The sequence below is a fragment of the Pseudophryne corroboree genome, chromosome 3 (genome assembly GCF_028390025.1).
Source record: "Pseudophryne corroboree isolate aPseCor3 chromosome 3, aPseCor3.hap2, whole genome shotgun sequence".
Taxonomy (NCBI): domain Eukaryota; kingdom Metazoa; phylum Chordata; class Amphibia; order Anura; family Myobatrachidae; genus Pseudophryne; species Pseudophryne corroboree.
The window spans coordinates 430,429,591-430,447,733 of record NC_086446.1 but is presented as its reverse complement, the minus strand read 5'-3'; the positions used below and the strand labels follow the sequence as shown (position 1 = coordinate 430,447,733).

General features: G+C 47.2%; 1 protein-coding gene across 5 annotated transcripts in view; it reads left to right on the top strand.

Moving 5' to 3' along the window:
* The window catches only part of KIAA1755 (KIAA1755 ortholog), a 118,526-nt gene that overhangs the window by 33,602 nt on the left and 66,781 nt on the right, over positions 1-18,143 (top strand). For 4 of the 5 annotated variants that reach the window (XM_063960382.1, XM_063960383.1, XM_063960380.1 and 1 more), the window contains 3 exons: positions 3,803-3,896; positions 17,073-17,156; positions 17,953-18,069. In XM_063960382.1, the coding sequence (XP_063816452.1) occupies positions 3,803-3,896; positions 17,073-17,156; positions 17,953-18,069 (295 nt within the window). Of the gene's footprint in view, positions 1-3,802; positions 3,897-4,945; positions 5,045-17,072; positions 17,157-17,952; positions 18,070-18,143 lie in introns of those variants that run through there. The other variant, XM_063960384.1, reaches the window with a different exon arrangement.

Here is an 18,143-nt window from a genome sequence, read left to right as displayed (position 1 = left end):
ACCTGGCCAATAAATCTGATTCTGATGCTGATATTTATTGCTCTGTATTAGCTTAGCAGTAAAACACTGCTATTGACATATATGGGAGGACCCGGAGATAGTAAAGTACATTCCATTATATCTCTCCATCACACTATTAGCATAGGTGGATTATGCTTTACAGCAGGGGTGGCCAACCCGCGACTCTCTAGCCGCATGCGGCTCTTTCATCCTCCGCATGCGGCTCGATCCGCGCCCGGCCACCGCTGCCCGACACTGCGCTACTTCAGGACTCTCCGCGGCGTGTGAGGAGAGGGGAGGAGAGCGCAGCGCGCGCCTCTCTTGCCTCTCTGACTCCTGTGGCGATGTCTAGCTTAAATTCGGTGCCGGACCATGAGCCAATCAGAGCTCGCGGTCCGGCAGCTAAGGCTCCTGATTGGCTGCCGGACAGCGAGCTCTGATTGGCTCACGGGCCGGCGCTGAATTGAAGATATACACTGCCGCCGGAGTCAGAGGAACAGGAGAGGCGCGCGCTGTGCTCTCCTCCCCTCACAGCAGCAGCACTTGGGGGGGCACACGTGTATATGTGGGGACATGTGTATCTGCGCTGGGGGCATAGCTGGCACTGTGGGGGCATGTGTGTCTGCGCTGGGGGCATAGCTGGCACTGTGGGGGCATGTGTGTCTGCGCTGGGGGCATAGCTGGCACTGTGGGGGCATGTGTATCTGCGCTGGGGGCATAGCTGGCACAGTGGGTGCATGTTTATCTGCGCTGGGGGCATAGCTGGCACTGTGGGGGCATGTGTATCTGCGCTGGGGGCATAGCTGGCACTGTGGGGGCATGTGTATCTGCGCTGGGGGCATAGCTGGCACTGTGGGGGCATGAGTCTCTGCGCTGGGGGCATAGCTGGCACTGTGGGGGCATGTGTCTCTGCACTGGGGGCATAGCTGGCACTGTGGGGGTATGTGTATCTGCGCTGGGGGCATAGCTGGCACTGTGGGGGCATGTGTCTCTGGCACTGGGGGCATATCTGGCACTGTAAGGACATGTGTATCTGGCACTGGGGGCATATCTGGCACTGTTAGGACATGTGTATCTGCACTGGGTGCATAGCTGGCACTGTGTGGACATGTGTATCTGGCACTGGGGGCATAGCTGGCACTGTGGGGGCATGTGTATCTAGCACTGGGGGCATATATTTATCTGGCACTGTGTGGACATATGTGTATCTGGCACTGTGGAGGGGGGTATATGTATCTGGCAATGTGGAGGCACCCATTTATTGGCATTTTTATATGTATGTGGCACTGTACTGGGTCATTATATGTATGTGGCACTGTACAACATGACTAAAAACGGGGTTATGACACAAGGTCATACTCCTACAAATGTCATACCGAAAGATGCGTGCACAAAAATGGGGTGTGGCTTTGTGAAAACTAGGCCACGCCCCCATTTTTGGATGATTGTGGCTCTTTCCCTTTACTATGGATCTTTTCTGGCTCTTTGCCTCTGACTGGTTGGCCACCCCTGCTTTACAGTATACACCTGTATGTATTTTATAAAATAATCTCTGACCTTGTAAAGTTAAATGTATGATTGTAGGTGCAAATCTGAGCCTAAAACATTTAACGAAGGGCTGTCTTTCCTGCTCCTTGCCATAAATTTCACATTGGTTTTACCAGATTGCAGTACTTTGTGTACATAAACACTCATGCTCCTAGCTTTATCCCATGCCCCCTTCCTTTTTTTTAGATCACATTAAATTTGTGGAGCTTGGTTACTGACTGAAACAGGCTCAGAGATCAGATTAGATCAGTGTTTCCCAAACTCGGTCCTCAAAGTACCCCAACGGTCCAGTTTTAAGGATATCTATGCTTGGGCACAGGCGACTTAATTAGTACCTCAGTTTAATGTAACCAGGACTGTTAGGGTGCCTTGAGTACTGAGTTTGGGAACCACTTGGATATACACTGCTTGGGAATAAGCAGAAGCCTACCAAGATATATATTTTTTCATTGTCCATTACGTACAGTATCTGTCCAAAAAGACAGCACATCAGTGGCGTAACTACCATGGGTGCAGGGGGTCCAGGCTGCCTCAAGGGCCCACTGCTCCCCCTACACCCAGACACAGAATCCCGTATCTCCCCTTCACCCCCCCCTTCCCCCTTCCCTCCAAGATTGCGGCCAATGATAGCATAACCTTCCCAACCCTCTCTGTTCACCCCGAGGCTGCACTGCAGCTGCACAGAGGTTGCAGCAGGGGGGCTACCTGGTGGCTCCGAGTGCCCCAATTTGCGGGTGTTTAGGGGACGGGGCCTAATGGCGGGAAGTGCCCGTCCCCATCAGAGACCTCTGCTGGACTCAGGTAGTGCTTGCTCTCCCCCCTCTCTCTCCCCCCCCCCCCTCTCTCTCTCTGGCACCCTCTCTTGCTCCCCTCTCTTTCTCCCTGACACTGTTTCTGTCTCTCTCCCTCAATCTCTTCTTGACACACTCCCTCTCTCTCTCCTCTCTCCTTGACACTGTTTTTCCCTGACACTGTCTCTCTCCCTCCCTCTTCCCCTCTCTCTCTCTCTCTCTCTCTCTCTGTCCCTGACACTCTCTCTCTTGCTCCCCTCTTTCTCTCTCCCTCCCTGACTCTCACACCCTCTCTTGCTCTTCCCCTTCTCTGAAACCCTCTCTCTATCTCTCCAACACTCTCCCTGACACTCTCTTCCTCCCTCCCTGACACTGTCTCTCTCCCTAACACACTCTCCCTGACACTGTCTCTCTCCCCCTGACGCCATCTCTCTCTCCCTGATACTCTCTTTCTCTCTCTCTCCCTTACTCTCTCTCATTCTGTCTCTCCCTCTTTCCCTGACACTCTCTCTCTCTTGCTCCCCTCTTTCTTTCTCCCTCCCTGACACTCTGTCTCTCACTCCCTCTCTTGCTCTTCCCCCTTCTCTCTCTCTCTCTGAAACCCTCTCTCTGTCTCTCCAACACTCTCCCTGGTACTCTCTTTCTCCCTGACACCCTCTCTCTCTTGTTCTCTCTCTACCCTACTTTCTCTTCCTAACACTCTCTCTTACTCCCTTTTCTCTCTCCCTCCCTCCCTGACACTATCTCTCTCTCACTCCCTCTCTCTCCTCACTCTTCTTTCTCTCTCTGATACCTTCTCTCTCTCTGACACACACTCTCTCTCTCTCTCTCTGATGTCCCCCCCCTCTCTCTCGCGCTCTCTCTCTCTCTTTCCACTCTCATTCTTTTCTCTCTTTCTCCCTGACTCCCTCTTCCTCATTCCCTCTTTTTCCATGAAACCCCCTCTCTCTTCCTGACCCCCCTTTCTCTCTTTCTTCTTGCTCCTCTCTCTCTCTCTCTCTCTCTCTCTCTCTCTCTTTTTCTCTCTCTCTCCCCCTGACACCCTTCTTGTCCCTCACTCTCTCTCTCCTGCTCCCTTAAGGGGCATTGTAATGACAATGGTGGGGATGGGGGCTCTTTCAAGATTTTGCTATAGAGCCCACAACATTCTTGTTGCGCCCCTGCAACACATCATGACATCTTTGACAGATTCTTTTTACCTTACAAAAGATCAAAACATGCAGCTTTAATTATGTTCAGGTATATTTACATTTCTTTGTTTAATTACGTGATTTTTTAGTGAGAAAAAATATAGCTGTCGGCCAACCTGGTTTTGCCTTGTAAACGATTGCTGCCTTAAAAAACGGGCAGACTCGCAGAAAGTCCCGCACCACCAGCAACTCGGAGGCTATTGCATTTAGCCCAATATGTTTGACGAGTGGCTTAATAGTATTGATTTATACTGTGTATCATTTCTTCTCCAGGAAAGAACTGAAAGACCTGGGACTCATGGTGTTAGTGGATGCCAGGAAGCACCCTCCGTCTCCATGCCTTCTTGCAGCAATGCAGTGTGCTCAGGTGAGCTCACCACTACAGGGGGAATAGCACAGTGCATGAGTTTGTGTGCTCTGCTTGTCCTAGATGTTTTTATCTATAGGGCAGTGAGGAGTTACATGACTCAGACTATTAGCAGTGAGGTCTGAGCCAAGAGATGCTTAGTGCTACAGTTATGCGATCATGTTTGGTGAACTCTCTGCTGACTAACCAATAAGAAACTTTAATTCCCCAATTTTGTAGGCTGTCATGTTGTATAATACATCTTCAGCACATAAATGGTTAATATGGAGAGATTTGCAATTCAGCGTGCCCTGCCCAAAGTGACATTTAGTATTAATTGTACCATTAGCCAGTATGGTTCTATAAAGTTTATTAGGTGGTAATAACTTAGGCTGCTTGATAGAGCAAGACTGCTTTATAATGAGATTAGACTGCTTTTTTAATGAAGTAGAGAGAGACAAACTAAATATAGAAAATTAAAATAATTATGTTAAAACGGCATTCATTAATTTCCTGGAAAAGGATAGCTGGCAAGTATCTTCTTACATCAGCTTTACATTGCCGTCCTGTCTAGTTTAAAGCTGCCATGATGAACACTCTCAGCTTTAGGAGTATTGGGCCTAATTCAGACCTGATCGCAGCAGCAAATTTGTTAGCAGTTGGGCAAAACCATGTGCACTGCAGGTGGGGCAGATATAACATGTGCAGAGAGCAGGCTTGCCTACCCTCCCGCATTTAGCGGGAGGCTCCCGATTTTTAAATGAGCCTCCCGCTGCCCCGCAAACATTTGCTGCCTCCCGGTTTTCAACTGTTATCCCCGTAAATCCGGTCTGTGCAAATCCAGAAATACGGGGGATGGAGCCTGCGCCGGAGACATCATGGCCAGCCACCGCGGGGTTGTGAGCAGCGGTGGGTGTCCTGCTGTGTGCAGTCTGAGAGCCGGGCAGTCTGGGCGGCAGCAGTGTAAGCAGAGCAGCCGCATGTACAGTGAGTGGAGCAGGGCTTTGCTTCACAGTGGCTGGCCCCGCCCACCACACTCACAGTGGGTGCGTGCATCGGCCCAGCTTTTCTCTTCCTGGTTCCTGATGTGGCTTTCCTGTGCTGCCTTCCCTCACCACACTGGCCCGGGCTGGCTCTCTGCTCTTCACAGGAGGGAGCAACCAAGCCAGGTGGGTGCAGTACGTACTGGGCGTTATGGGGGGGCTGTGTATACTGTAATGTCACTGGATGTAATATGGGTGGGTTTGTAAAATGTAATGTTCTACTGTGTGTAATATGGGGGGGCTGTGTATAATGTAATAAAATGTGCTATTGGGTGTAATACGGGAGGGGGTGTATGCTGTGCATAATGCAGTGTAATATGGGGGAGAGGTGGCTGTGTTGGTACTGTGTGTAATATGATGGGGGGGCTGTGTAAAATTTTATATAATGTGCTATTGGGTGTAATACTGGAGGGGGTGTACGCTGTGCATAGTGTAATGCAGTGTAAAGGGGGAGGGAGGCTGTGTATAAAAAAATGTGGTACTGGATGTAATATGGGGGGTTCTAAAATGTAATTGGATGTGGCACTGTGTGTGACATGGGGGGGGAGCTGTGTAAAATGTAATATAATGTGCTATTGGGTGTAATATGGGTGTGGGGGAGGGACTGTGTGTGTTGTGCATAATACAATGTAATATGGTACTGGTTGTAAAATGGGGGGCTGTGTAAAATGTCATGTGGTACTGGGTGTAATATGGAGGGGGGCTGTGTATGCTGTGTGTAATATGGGGGAGGGGACTGTGTATAATGTAATATATTATGGTGCTATGTGCAGGGCCGTAACTAGGGTAGGGAAGGCGGTGCCTTGCACACTGCCCACTTTTCATGTGGGCGCACCATCTGCACTTATCCCTATTGGACGGCTCTGTCTGCATAGCTGTTGACAGTTGCAGTGCTACCTGCTGTGTATATTGTAGCAGGTATAGTGCTGGGCAACCCCGAGTCATCATTATCTATCTATAAACCACGCACTCACACACCAGTGTATATATTGGGGGTTTTCTATTTGTCCGTCACTTCTCACAAATGTGCAGTACACAGTACCTTAATATATAGTGCACCTATTTTTACTCTTATGTACCTATTTTATTACTTTTTTTTTTCCCCCGATGCTTTTAGCACTATAGTTTTCATCTGACAGTGTAGGACACACCCCTGATTGGCAATAAATACGCTCATAGTTGGACATAGACAAGCCCTTTGGCGGAGCATGACAGCCCCCCCCCCCCCCGCCACCCCCCACACGAAAGTGCAGCATATTTTGCTGCCACCTGGAAAACTAGTTTTCAAAAGTAGGCAAGTATGGCAGAGAGAGTTAGATTTGGGTAGGTTATATCGTTTCTGTGCAGGGTAAATACTGGCTGCTTTATTTTTACACTGCAATGTAGATTTCAGTTTGAACACACCACACCCAAATCTAACTCTCTCTGCACATATTACATCTGCCCCCCCCCCCCTTCCCCTGCAATGCACATGGGCCCTCATTCCGAGTTGTTCGCTCGTTCTTTTTCATCGCATCGCAGCGATTTTCCGCAAACTGCGCATGCGCAATGTTCGCACTGCGACTGCGCCAAGTAAATTTGCTGAGAAGTTTGGTATTTTACTCACGGCATTACAAGGTTTTTTCTTCGTTCTGGTGATCATAATATGATTGACAGGAAGTGGGTGTTTCTGGGCGGAAACTGGCCGTTTTATGGTAGTGTGTGAAAAAACGCTGCCGTTTCTGGGAAAAACGCGGGAGTGGCTGGAGAAACGGGGGAGTGTCTGGGCGAACGCTGGGTGTGTTTGTGACGTCAAACCAGGAACGAAACTGACTGAACTGATCGCAGTGGCAGAGTAAGTCCCGAGCTACTCAGAAACTGCTAAGAAATTTCTATCCGCAATTTTGAGAATCTTTCGTTCGCAATTTTGCTAAGCTAAGATTCACTCCCAGTAGGCGGCGGCTTAGCGTGTGCAATGCTGCTAAAAGCAGCTTGCGAGCGAACAACTCGGAATGAGGGCCATGGTTTTACCCAACTGCTAACAAATTTGCTGCTATGATCAGGCCTGAATTAGGCCCACTGTACTGTCTGCAAGGAAATATATTAATAGAATAATTAAATGAACTGCAATTTTTTCAAATCGCATGGTTTCTGTCACTTTGGTGTATAAACCGTGCAATTTACTAAAAAGCCTAAATGCTTTGTTTAAAACCGCCACTTTACAATCATTAAGGTGGCCATATACTTATGCGACTTCTCCGAGGGAGAAGTCGCATAAGATTTCCCTTGAACGGCACTGGCAGCTTCCCGGGCGACAGGATCGCATATGATACATCGTATACGGCCCTTTTGCATTGCACACGATGTATCGTATGCAATCCTCACCATGTCTGCGAGATCCGATATATCTATAGTGCAGTACTTCCGATCTAGGGGCTCTGATGCAATGCTCATGGGACCGTGCATCGGATTGGAGGTAAAGCACATGTGATTTGCCAGTTTTCATCCCATTTATCGGCTCAAAACGTCAGAATCGGATGAAATTGGGCAAAATCACACTAGTATATGGGCACCTTACACACGATAAGTGTTCAAACTGTCTCATGTATCACTGCAGTTTGGTCAACCACCGCCTTTTAGTTAAAAAGCTGCTAATCATTGGTGGCTTTGACTGAGTTTTAAAACGGCAATAGGAATAAATAATAAACCAGGCTTGTGTAGCATTTAAACCAACTGTCATTTTATAAATATAAAATTCGCCCCTAAGTGGTAGGTTTGACAACCCCCTCCTTAGCAAATCTACTCCATGGTTCTAAGGGGTTAATTTACCACCATCCGCAAATGATGATGCAGATGACAGGTGATAAACTCGACCCAACTCGCACTGCGATAATTGAGTACATCGCATGGATGTATCAATTATTGCATGCAGGGACAGAGCTTGTGTTCTAGCTCTGTCCCTGCGATGCCTCTCTGCAGGGATTTTTTTCGTTAAAAATACCCCGATGTCCTGCTGCGTATGCGCTGCCGCCGGTATCCCCCCACATCGCGACTACCCTGCAGGCAAAAAGCCCCCACCACCATGGATTTTATACTTACCAGCCAGGAGCCGGTGTCTGCTGCTTCTGGAGGCTGCTGGGCGCCGGGTGCTTCTTCTGCACTGTGACCCCCGGTGCTATAAAGTGCACTGCTGTTTTGCAGTGTCACTGTACTGCACCGGGGTCACAGCTCAGCATATGGGGGACCTGGCGCCCGGCAACGCTCACCGGAGCAGCGGACACAGGTTCCTCGGACAGGTGAGTATGTGTTTTTTTTTTTTTTTTTTACTTTTTGTCTCTTTTTTTTAACCAGTGATCAGCTTGTGTGTCCATCGGACACACCTAACTGATCACACTGCTGGGTACTCGCACAGCTTTCTCTGCCAGGGGCAGAGAATGCTGGGCAAAAGGGTGCACATTGCAGTGCTGCCCTGTGATCTTGCCAGCCTGAGCTGGCGAGATTATCACAGGGTACACTGCAGTATTTTTTTACATTTTTTTTTTAGCAAATTTGGTCACATCACATTTTCCATTATAAGTATGGGGAATGTGATGTGGGTTACTAAAAAATTCATTCAGGTGATAATAAATAATGTGAAAATGGTGTGAAAACACCCTTTTTCACATTATTTTAGTAAAAATAATGTTAATAAATGGGCCCAAAGTGAGATAGCCGAAGCCACACGTTTTTCAAGCTATCTTGCCTGAGATATTTTTTTTTATCAAAACAAAAAGTCTCCTCCGTTTTATTATGTAGCATCCCTATATACTCAATATGAAAAATTATCTTAAGCTAGTAGTGCCCCCCGTTGAAAATAAAAGTGAGCATGTAGTAGAGGATTAGGATGAGAGGTGGCTAGGTTTGATGAAGAAGTGGGTCTTGAAAGCCCATTTACAGTAGAGAGGTGGAGAGACTGATAGGGAGAGGTAGAGAATTCCAGAGGTAGGGAGCATCACGGATAAAATCGTGGAGGAAGGAGTGGGAGGAAGTAATTAGTAGGCAGGAGAGCCGGCTTGAATTTGTGGAGAGAAGGGGGCGGATGGAAGTGTAACGGGAGATAAGGTCAGATATGTAAATGGGAAAGGAATGGTTGAGGGCTTTATAAGAGAGTGTGAGAAGCTTGAATTGGATTCGGAAGGGGAAAATAATTAAAAGAAACTCCCTTATGGATTGCTACAGATAAGTATGCGGTACCAAATTATTAAGGAGACCCTGGTTACTGTATGAGCAATGCAAGAAAGTGCTCCAATAATACTTCTATAAGTCTCGATAATACTTGACTACCCAGGTAATAACCAGAATGGAACTTAACTTTATTCCCATTACATGCTGCTTGAGAGCAATCCATTAAGTTTTGATTACAGCATGGAGGAAACCAGGGATCACTAATGTATATATTTATTTTTGTTACTACTGGGGAACAGTTCTACATTTTATTCACTGCTGGGGCACCAATATTCATTTTTATAATACCAGGCAGCACCTTTGGTTTTTTCTTTTTTTAAAAGGGTTATACTTTAAAATCTTATCTTAACATGTGTCAGATGTTTGTTAAAAGTTGTAAAGACATTTTAATACGTGACTATATATGATAATTAATAGTAACTTGCTTTGATACTCTTAAAGATAGCTCATTTAAATGGGGTGGTGAATACCCGTATTAAAAGCACATTAGAATAAATTGCATAGAATTAATTCTATTCATTATTATCCAGTCCACCACAGTTCCACGCTATTTCCCTGAAGCTGTGGAAGAGAGTGTGTTATCAGAATGGAGTGATTAGCACTGTTCCACATACCTTGCTCATCTGAACTCTGCTGACCTGGTTTATTGGCGGGATCAGAGCTGTGGTGTTCCTCCCTCTCATCTGGTCTCATGTAGAAACAGCTTACACTGCAGAGCTGCAATATAAAAACGATCACTTGGTCACTTTTCTTTCTTTCCCACAAAGCCACAGAACATTGATTTCCAGACTATTGACTGCATCTGTCTCATCCCACTCATTTGCATAGTTTGCTGCTGCCATTAGGAACACAAACCATTGTGCCATTTTCAGACAGTATTGAATCTTAAAGAGAGGTAATGTCTACTAGAGAGAGAGAGACGCACAAGTATTTTATTGAGCGAGCCTACCTTTCAGGGGCAGAACACATTTTCTAATGACAGCTGCAGTGCGGTTAGTGGGACTGGCCAGTTCTAAAGATGATTTATGTTAGTATTTGTGATTGCGGATCACCATGTAATGATTCCATCAAATTACTCTGGCGTCCCTTTAGTTTGACTATTCCTGAATGAAACAAACCGCTACCATGAACCGAGTCTCCATTTCTTCCTGTAGTGAACAGTACTTAAATTAGGGTTTACTTAACAGTGCTCAATTTTTTTTTACTGAGTTTAATGCAGCATAGGTTTTAGAAGTGGGCAGATCGTGGGGTGTAATGATTAGCATTACTGCCTCATAGCACTGAGGTCATAGGTTAGATTCCCACCATGACCATAGTTGTGTGGAGTTTGTATGTACGCTTCATACCTGCATGGGTTTCCTCCCACAATCCAAAAACATACTGGTATGTTTATTGGCTCCCAACGTAATTAACCCTAGCGTGAATGTGTGTGCATGTACATACGGTAGGGAATATAGATTGTAAGCTCCACTGGGGCAGGGACTGATGTGAATGGCCAAATATTCTCTGTAAAGCGCTGCGGAATATGTGTGTGTATAAATGACTGGTAATAAATAATAAATGCCTATTGAACAGAATGTGCTGCATGGTGTTAGCTATTGTATGTACAGCGTGAGTGACATAGGGGGTAATTCAGAGTTGATCGCAGCAGCAAATTTGTTAGCAGTTTGGCAAAACCATGGCCCTCATTCCGAGTTGTTCGCTCGCAAGCTGCTTTTAGCAGATTTACTCACGCTAAGCCGCCGCCTACTGGGAGTGAATCTTAGCTTCTTAAAATTGCGAACGACGTATTCGCAATATTGCGATTACACCTCTCTTAGCAGTTTCTAAGTAGCTCCAGACTTACTCGGCATCTGCGATCAGTTCAGTGCTTGTCGTTCCTGGTTTGACGTCACAAACACACCCAGCGTTCGCCCAGACACTCCCCCGTTTCTCCAGCCACTCCCGCGTTTTTCCCAGAAACGGTAGCGTTTTTCCGCACACACCCATAAAACGGCCAGTTTCCGCCCAGTAACACCCACTTCCTGTCAATCACACTACGATCACCAGAACGATGAAAAAGCCGTGAGTAAAATTCCTAACTGCATAGCAAATTTACTTGGCGCAGTCGCACTGCGGACATTGCGCATGCGCACTAAGCGGAAAATCGCTGCGATGCGAAAAAATTTACCGAGCGATCAACTCGGAATGACCCCCCCATGTGCATCCGCTCATCACTAGTGCATTGCAGGTGGGGCAGATATAACATGTGCAGAGAGGGTTAGATTTGGGTGGCTTATGTTGTTTCTGTGCAGGGTAAATACTGGCTGCTTTATTTCTCTTACGTCCTAGAGGATGCTGGGGACTCCGTAAGGACCATGGGGATAGACAGGCTCCGCAGGAGACATGGGCACTTTAAGAAAGACTTTAGGTATGGGTGTGCACTGGCTCCTCCCTCTATGCCCCTCCTCCAGACCTCAGTTTGATACTGTGCCCAGTGGAGACTGGGTGCTTTACAGGGACCTCTCCTGAGTTTCCTGTCAGAAAGTATTTTAGTTAGGTTTTTTATTTTCAGGGAGCCTGCTGGCAACAGACTCCCTGCATCGAGGGACTGAGGAGAGAGAAACAGACCTACTTCTGTGAGTTTCAAGGCTCTGTTTCTTAGGCTACTGGACACCATTAGCTCCAGAGGGATCGGTACGCAGGTCTCACCCTCGCCGTCCGTCCCAGAGCCGCGCCGCCGTCCTCCTGGCAGAGCCGGAAGATAGAAGCCGGGTGAGTATGAGAAGAAAAGAAGACTTCAGAGGCGGCAGAAGACTTCTTGATCTTCACAGAGGTAACGCACAGCAGTAAAGCTGTGCGCCATTGCTCCCATACACCTCACAAACGACAGTCACTGTAAGGGTGCAGGGGGGGCGCCCTGGGCAGCATATAAACCTCTCCTTTGGCAAAAATACATATATACATGTACAGCTGGGCACTGTACATGTACATAAAGTGCCCCCGCCAGTTTTTTAAGATTTTTGAGCGGGACAGAAGCCCGCCGCCGAGGGGGCAGGGCTTCTCCCTCAGCACTCACAGGCGCCATTTTCTCCACAGCACAGCGCTGAGAGGAAGCTCCCCAGACTCTCCCCTGCTTACTCACGGTGACAGAGAGTTTTCAAGAGGGGGGGGGGCACATAATTGGCGCATATACATATAAAAGGCGCTACTGGGTAAACGTTTTGCGTTTCTTCCTGGGTCATATAGCGCTGGGGTGTGTGCTGGCATACTCTCTCTCTCTGTCTCTCCAAAGGACCTGGTGGGGAAACTGTCTTCAGATAAGGGTTTCCCTGTGTGTGTGGTGTGTCGGTACGCATGTGTCGACATGTCTGAGGTAGAAGGCTCGCCTAGGGAGGAGGGGGAGCGTATGAATGTGAGGTCTCCGTCGGCAGCGCCGACACCTGACTGGATGGATATGTGGAATGTTTTAAGTGCTAATGTAAATTTATTGCACAAAAGATTAGACAAAGCTGAGGCTAGGGAACAAGCAGGAAGTCAACCCATGTCTGTCCCTATGTCGCCGGGAACTTCGGGGTTTCAAAAGCGCCCTTTATCCCAAATAGGAGACACAGATACCGACACGGATTCAGACTCCAGTGTCGACTACGATGATGCAAAGTTACAGCCAAAAGTGGCTAAATGTATTCGTTATATGATTATTGCAATAAAAGATGTTTTCCATATCACAGAGGAACCCCCTGTCCCCGACACGAGGGTACACATGTATAAGGGAAAGAAACCTGAGGTAACTTTTCCCTCCTCACATGAGTTGAACGAATTATGTGAAAAAGCTTGGGAATCTCCAGACAAAAAACTGCAGATTCCCAAAAGGATTGTTATGGCGTATCCTTTCCCGCCAAACGACAGAATACGGTGGGAATCTTCCCCTAGGGTAGACAAAGCATTGACACGCTTATCAAAAAAGATAGCGCTGCCATCCCAAGATACGGCTACCCTCAAGGATCCTGCTGACCGCAAGCAGGAGGTTACCTTAAAGTCCATTTACACACATTCTGGTACATTACTCAGACCGGCAATTGCGTCGGCCTGGGTTTGTAGCGCTGTAGCAGCATGGACAGATTCCTTATCGGCGGAAATTGAGACCCTAGATAAGGATACCATTTTATGACCCTAGGGCATGTAAAAGATGCTGTCTTATATATGAGAGATGCTCAAAGAGACATTAGTCTACTGGGTTCCAGAATAAACGCTATGTCTATTTCTGCTAGGCGAGTCTTATGGACCCGGCAGTGGACAGGTGATGCCGACTCGAAGAGGCATATGGAGGTTTTGCCTTACAAGGGTGAGGAATTGTTTGGGGAAGGTCTCTCGGACCTTGTCTCCACAGATACGGCAGGTAAATCGAATTTTTTGCCTTATGTTCCCTCACAGACTAAGAAAGCGCCACATTATCAAATGTAGTCCTTTCGTTCAAATAAAAGCAAAAGAGTACGTGGATCGTCCTTTCTTGCCAGAGGTAAGGGCAGAGGAAAAAATCTGCACAACACAGCTAGTTCCCAGGAGCAGAAGTCCTCCCCGGCCTCTGCAAAATCCACCGCATGACGCTGGGGCTCCCCTGAGGGAGTCCGCCCCAGTGGGAGCACGTCTTTGACTTTTCAGCCACATCTGGGTTCACTCACAGGTGGATCCCTGGGCAATAGAAATTGTTTCTCAGGGATACAAGCTGGAATTCGAAGAGGTGCCTCCTCGCCGGTTTTTCAAATCGGCTCTACCGACTTCTCCCCTAGAAAGGGAGACAGTGTTACATGCTATTCACAAATTGTGTCTTCAACAAGTGGTGGTCGAGGTTCCCCTGCTTCAAAGAGGGAAGGGATACTACTCAACTCTGTTTGTAGTCCCGAAACCGGACGGTTCGGTCAGACCCATTTTGAATTTAAAATCCCTGAACCTATACTTAAAACGGTTCAAGTTCAAGATGGAATCGCTCAGAGCGGTCATCGCCAGCCTGGAAGGGGGGGATTTTATGGTATCTCTGGACATAAAGGATGCATACCTTCATGTTCCCATTTATCCACCTCACCAGGCGTACCTGAGATTTGCGGTACAGGATTGTCATTACCAATTTCAGACGTTGCCGTTTGGGCTTTCCACGGCCCGAGGATTTTCACCAAGCTAATGGCGGAGATGATGGTGCTCCTGCGCAAGCAGGGTGTCACAATTATCCCATACTTGGATGATCTCCTCATAAAAGCGAGATCAAGAGAGCAGTTGCTGAACAACGTATCACTTTCACTGAAGGTGTTACAGCGACACGGCTGGATTCTCAATATCCCGAAGTCGCAGCTGGTTCCTACGACTTGTCTAGCCTTCTTGAGCATGATTCTGGACACAGACCAGAAAAAGGTTTTTCTTCCGATACAAAAAGCTCAGGAACTCATGACTCTAGTCAAGAACCTATTGAAGCCGAAACAAGTGTCAGTACATCATTGCACTCAAGTCCTGGGAAAGATGGTGGCAACATACGAAGCCATTCCCTTCGGCAGGTTCCATGCAAGGACTTTCCAATAGGACCTACTGGACAAGTGGTCCGGGTCACATCTACAAATTCATCAGCTGATCACCCTGTCCCCCAGGGCCAGGGTATCTCTCCTGTGGTGGCTGCAGAGTACTCACCTTTTAGAGGGCCGCAGGTTCGGCATTCAGGACTGGATCCTGGTGACCACAGACGCGAGTCTCAGAGGGTGGGGAGCAGTCACACAGGTAAGAAACTTCCAAGGACTTTGGACAAGTCAAGAGACTTGTCTTCACATCAACACCCTGGAGCTGAGGGCCATATACAACGCCCTACGTCAAGCGGAGAACTTACTTCGCGACCAACCAGTTCTGATCCAGTCAGACAACATCACCGCAGTGGCTCATGTAAACCGCCAAGGCGGCACAAGGAGCAGAGTGGCAATGGCGGAAGCCACCAGGATTCTTCGCTGGGCGGAAAATCATGTAAGCGCACTGCTTGCAGTGTTCATTCCGGGAGTGGACAACTGGGAAGCAGACTTCCTCAGCAGACACGACCTGCATCCAGGAGAGTGGGGACTTCATCAGGAAGTCTTCGCACAGATTGCAAGTCAGTGGGGACTGCCCCAGATAGACATGATGGCGTCCCGCCTCAACAAAAAGCTACAGAGGTTTTGCACCAGAGCAAAGGACCCTCAGGCGGTAGCAGTAGACGCCCTGGTGACACCGTGGGTGTTCCAGTCGGTCTATGTGTTTCCTCCTCTTCCTCTCATACCCAAGGTGTTGAGAATAATAAGAAAAAGAGGAGTGAGAACAATTCTCATTGTTCCAGATTGGCCACGAAGGTCCTGGTATCCGGATCTGCTGGAAATGCTCACGGGAGATCCGTGGCCTCTTCCTCTACAACAGGACCTGTTGCAACAGGGGCCCTGTCTGTTCCAAGACTTACCGCGGCTGTTTGATGAGGTCATTCCTAATCTGATAAAGGCTAGGAAAGACGTGACAGCGAAACATTATCACCGGATATGGCGAAAATATGTTTCTTGGTGTGAGTCCAGGAATGCTCCTACGGAAGAATTCCATCTGGGCCGTTTCCTTCACTTCCTACAGACTGGAGTGAATTTGGGTCTAAAATTAGGCTCCATTAAGGTTCAGATTTCGGCCTTATCCATTTTCTTTCAAAAAGAATTGGCTTCTCTCCCAGAAGTACAGACTTTTGTGAAGGGAGTGCTGCATATTCAGCCTCCTTTTATACCTCCGGAGCCGCCTTGGGACCATAACGTGGTGTTGAGTTTCCTTAAGTCGCACTGGTTTGAATCACTTCAAACGGTGGAGTTAAAATATCTCACTTGGAAGGTGGTCATGTTATTAGCCTTGGCTTCGGCTAGGCGAGTGTCGGAATTGGCGGCTTTGTCTCACAAAAGCCCCTATCTGGTTTTCCATATGGATAGGGCGGAATTGCGGACCCGTCCTCAGTTCTTGCCTAAGGTGGTGTCATCTTTTCATATGAACCAGCCTATTGTGGTGCCTGTGGCTACGTGAGACTTGGGGGATTCCGAGTGCCTAGATGTAGGCAGGGCTTTGAAAATTTACGTGGCCAGAACGGCTAGAGTCAGGAAAACAGAAGCACTGTTTGTCCTCTATGCAGCCAACAAGGTTGGCGCCCTGCTTCAAAGCAGACTATTGCTCGCTGGATCTGTAACACGATTCAGCAGGCTCATTCTACGGCTGGATTGCAGTTACCAAAATCGGTCAAGGTCCATTCCACTAGGAAGGTGGGCTCGTCTTGGGCGGCTGCCCGAGGGGTCTCGGGCCGTAGTTCGTGGAGGATGCTGGGCGCCCGTCCCAAGTGCGGACTACTTCTGCGAGACTTGTATATAGTTTTGCTTACATAAGGGTTATGTTATGGTTTCATCAGTTTTGGATTGATGCTACGTTGTTTTTTTCATACTGTTAACTGTTTAATAGATACACAAGTTATACGGTGTGATTGGTGTGGCTGGTATGAATCTTGCCCTTGGATTAACAAAAATCCTTTCCTCGTACTGTCCGTCTCCACTGGGCACAGTTTCTCTAACTGAGGTCTGGAGGAGGGGCATAGAGGGAGGAGCCAGTGCACACCCATACCTAAAGTCTTTCTTAAAGTGCCCATGTCTATCCCCATGGTCCTTACGGAGTCCCCAGCATCCTCTACGGACTACGAGAAAAAATTTTACCGGTAGGTTTAAAATCTTCTTTTTTACACTGCAATTTAGATTTCAGTTTGAACACACCCCACCCAAATCTAACTTTCTCTGCACATGTTATATCTGCCCCACCTGCAGTGCACATGGTTTTGCCCAATTGCTAACAAATTTGCTGCTGCGATCAACTCTGAATTAGGCCCATTGGCTGTAAATGAGAGAGGTTATTTTTTTTTGTATTGTCATTTTACACTGACCCCACTTGTCTCCTGCAGGCATCTGCTCCCTGCATCCAGAACATTGTAATCCTGGTAGAAAAGGAGACCTCACCCCAGCTGGACAGGGTACCTGGGCTACAGGTGAGCCTAAAGCTGGCTACACACTATACTATATATCATGCAATCTTGGTACTTTTGACCAATCTCCACAACCATAATATAGTGTGTACACCCAGTCCGTCGTTTCACCCGTCATTCATTGCATCATTCCAATGTCCAATGGAATGATTCCACGGTTGACACTATGTTGTTACATGAAACATGTAATGATATATTTTGCATCAATGGTGTGTGTAATGTGTGCAGCGATGTGTATGCGTACATACGTTTCAGAAGTGTACATACGCATACAAAACGTATGCTTAATAGTTTTTTTCAACATGCATTAAATGGTCTAAATGGAATGGGATACATTTTTAAATGAGACATGTTTTACTGTTTGTTTTACTGTACAGGATGTTTATATGATAATTTCATTAACATTTCATTGTTGTTTTGTTAATGACAATAAAGTATTCATATTCGTAGTGTTACATTGCATTGCCGCATCCCTGGGTTGCACCATCGTTGGAGTGTGTACCTACAGTAGCTTTAGTTGTCCCTTCTGACACCTTTATTAGTTTTTTTATTTTGAAAACATTAGCGACAAGCTAAACCATCATACCTGTAGACCCTTGTAATATAGGTTTGGTATAATATTCCATGTCATGGAAATCAATATACTGTAGGTTTGGTATATTATAGGTTTTGTATATTATTCCATGTCATGGAAATCAGAGCTATCCTACAAGACATGCAGTTTATTATTAAATGTAAGTAAATGTAATTTTATGATATGCTACAAGGGTTTGATCTCTCTGAATGACTGTACCCTCAGGTGGAAGTTCTGACATCGCTGAAATCTCTGGGTCGGTACGTGGACATTGGCCAGCTGACCTGGGATCTGGAAGGCACTTACCCGTATTGTCATAGCGAGTGGGTCCAATTTTATCAGGTGCCACTGCCTGCTAACAACTGGTTTCTTTAAATTAATGAGCAATGGCTCGATGCGTCTGTTATTGCGTCTCA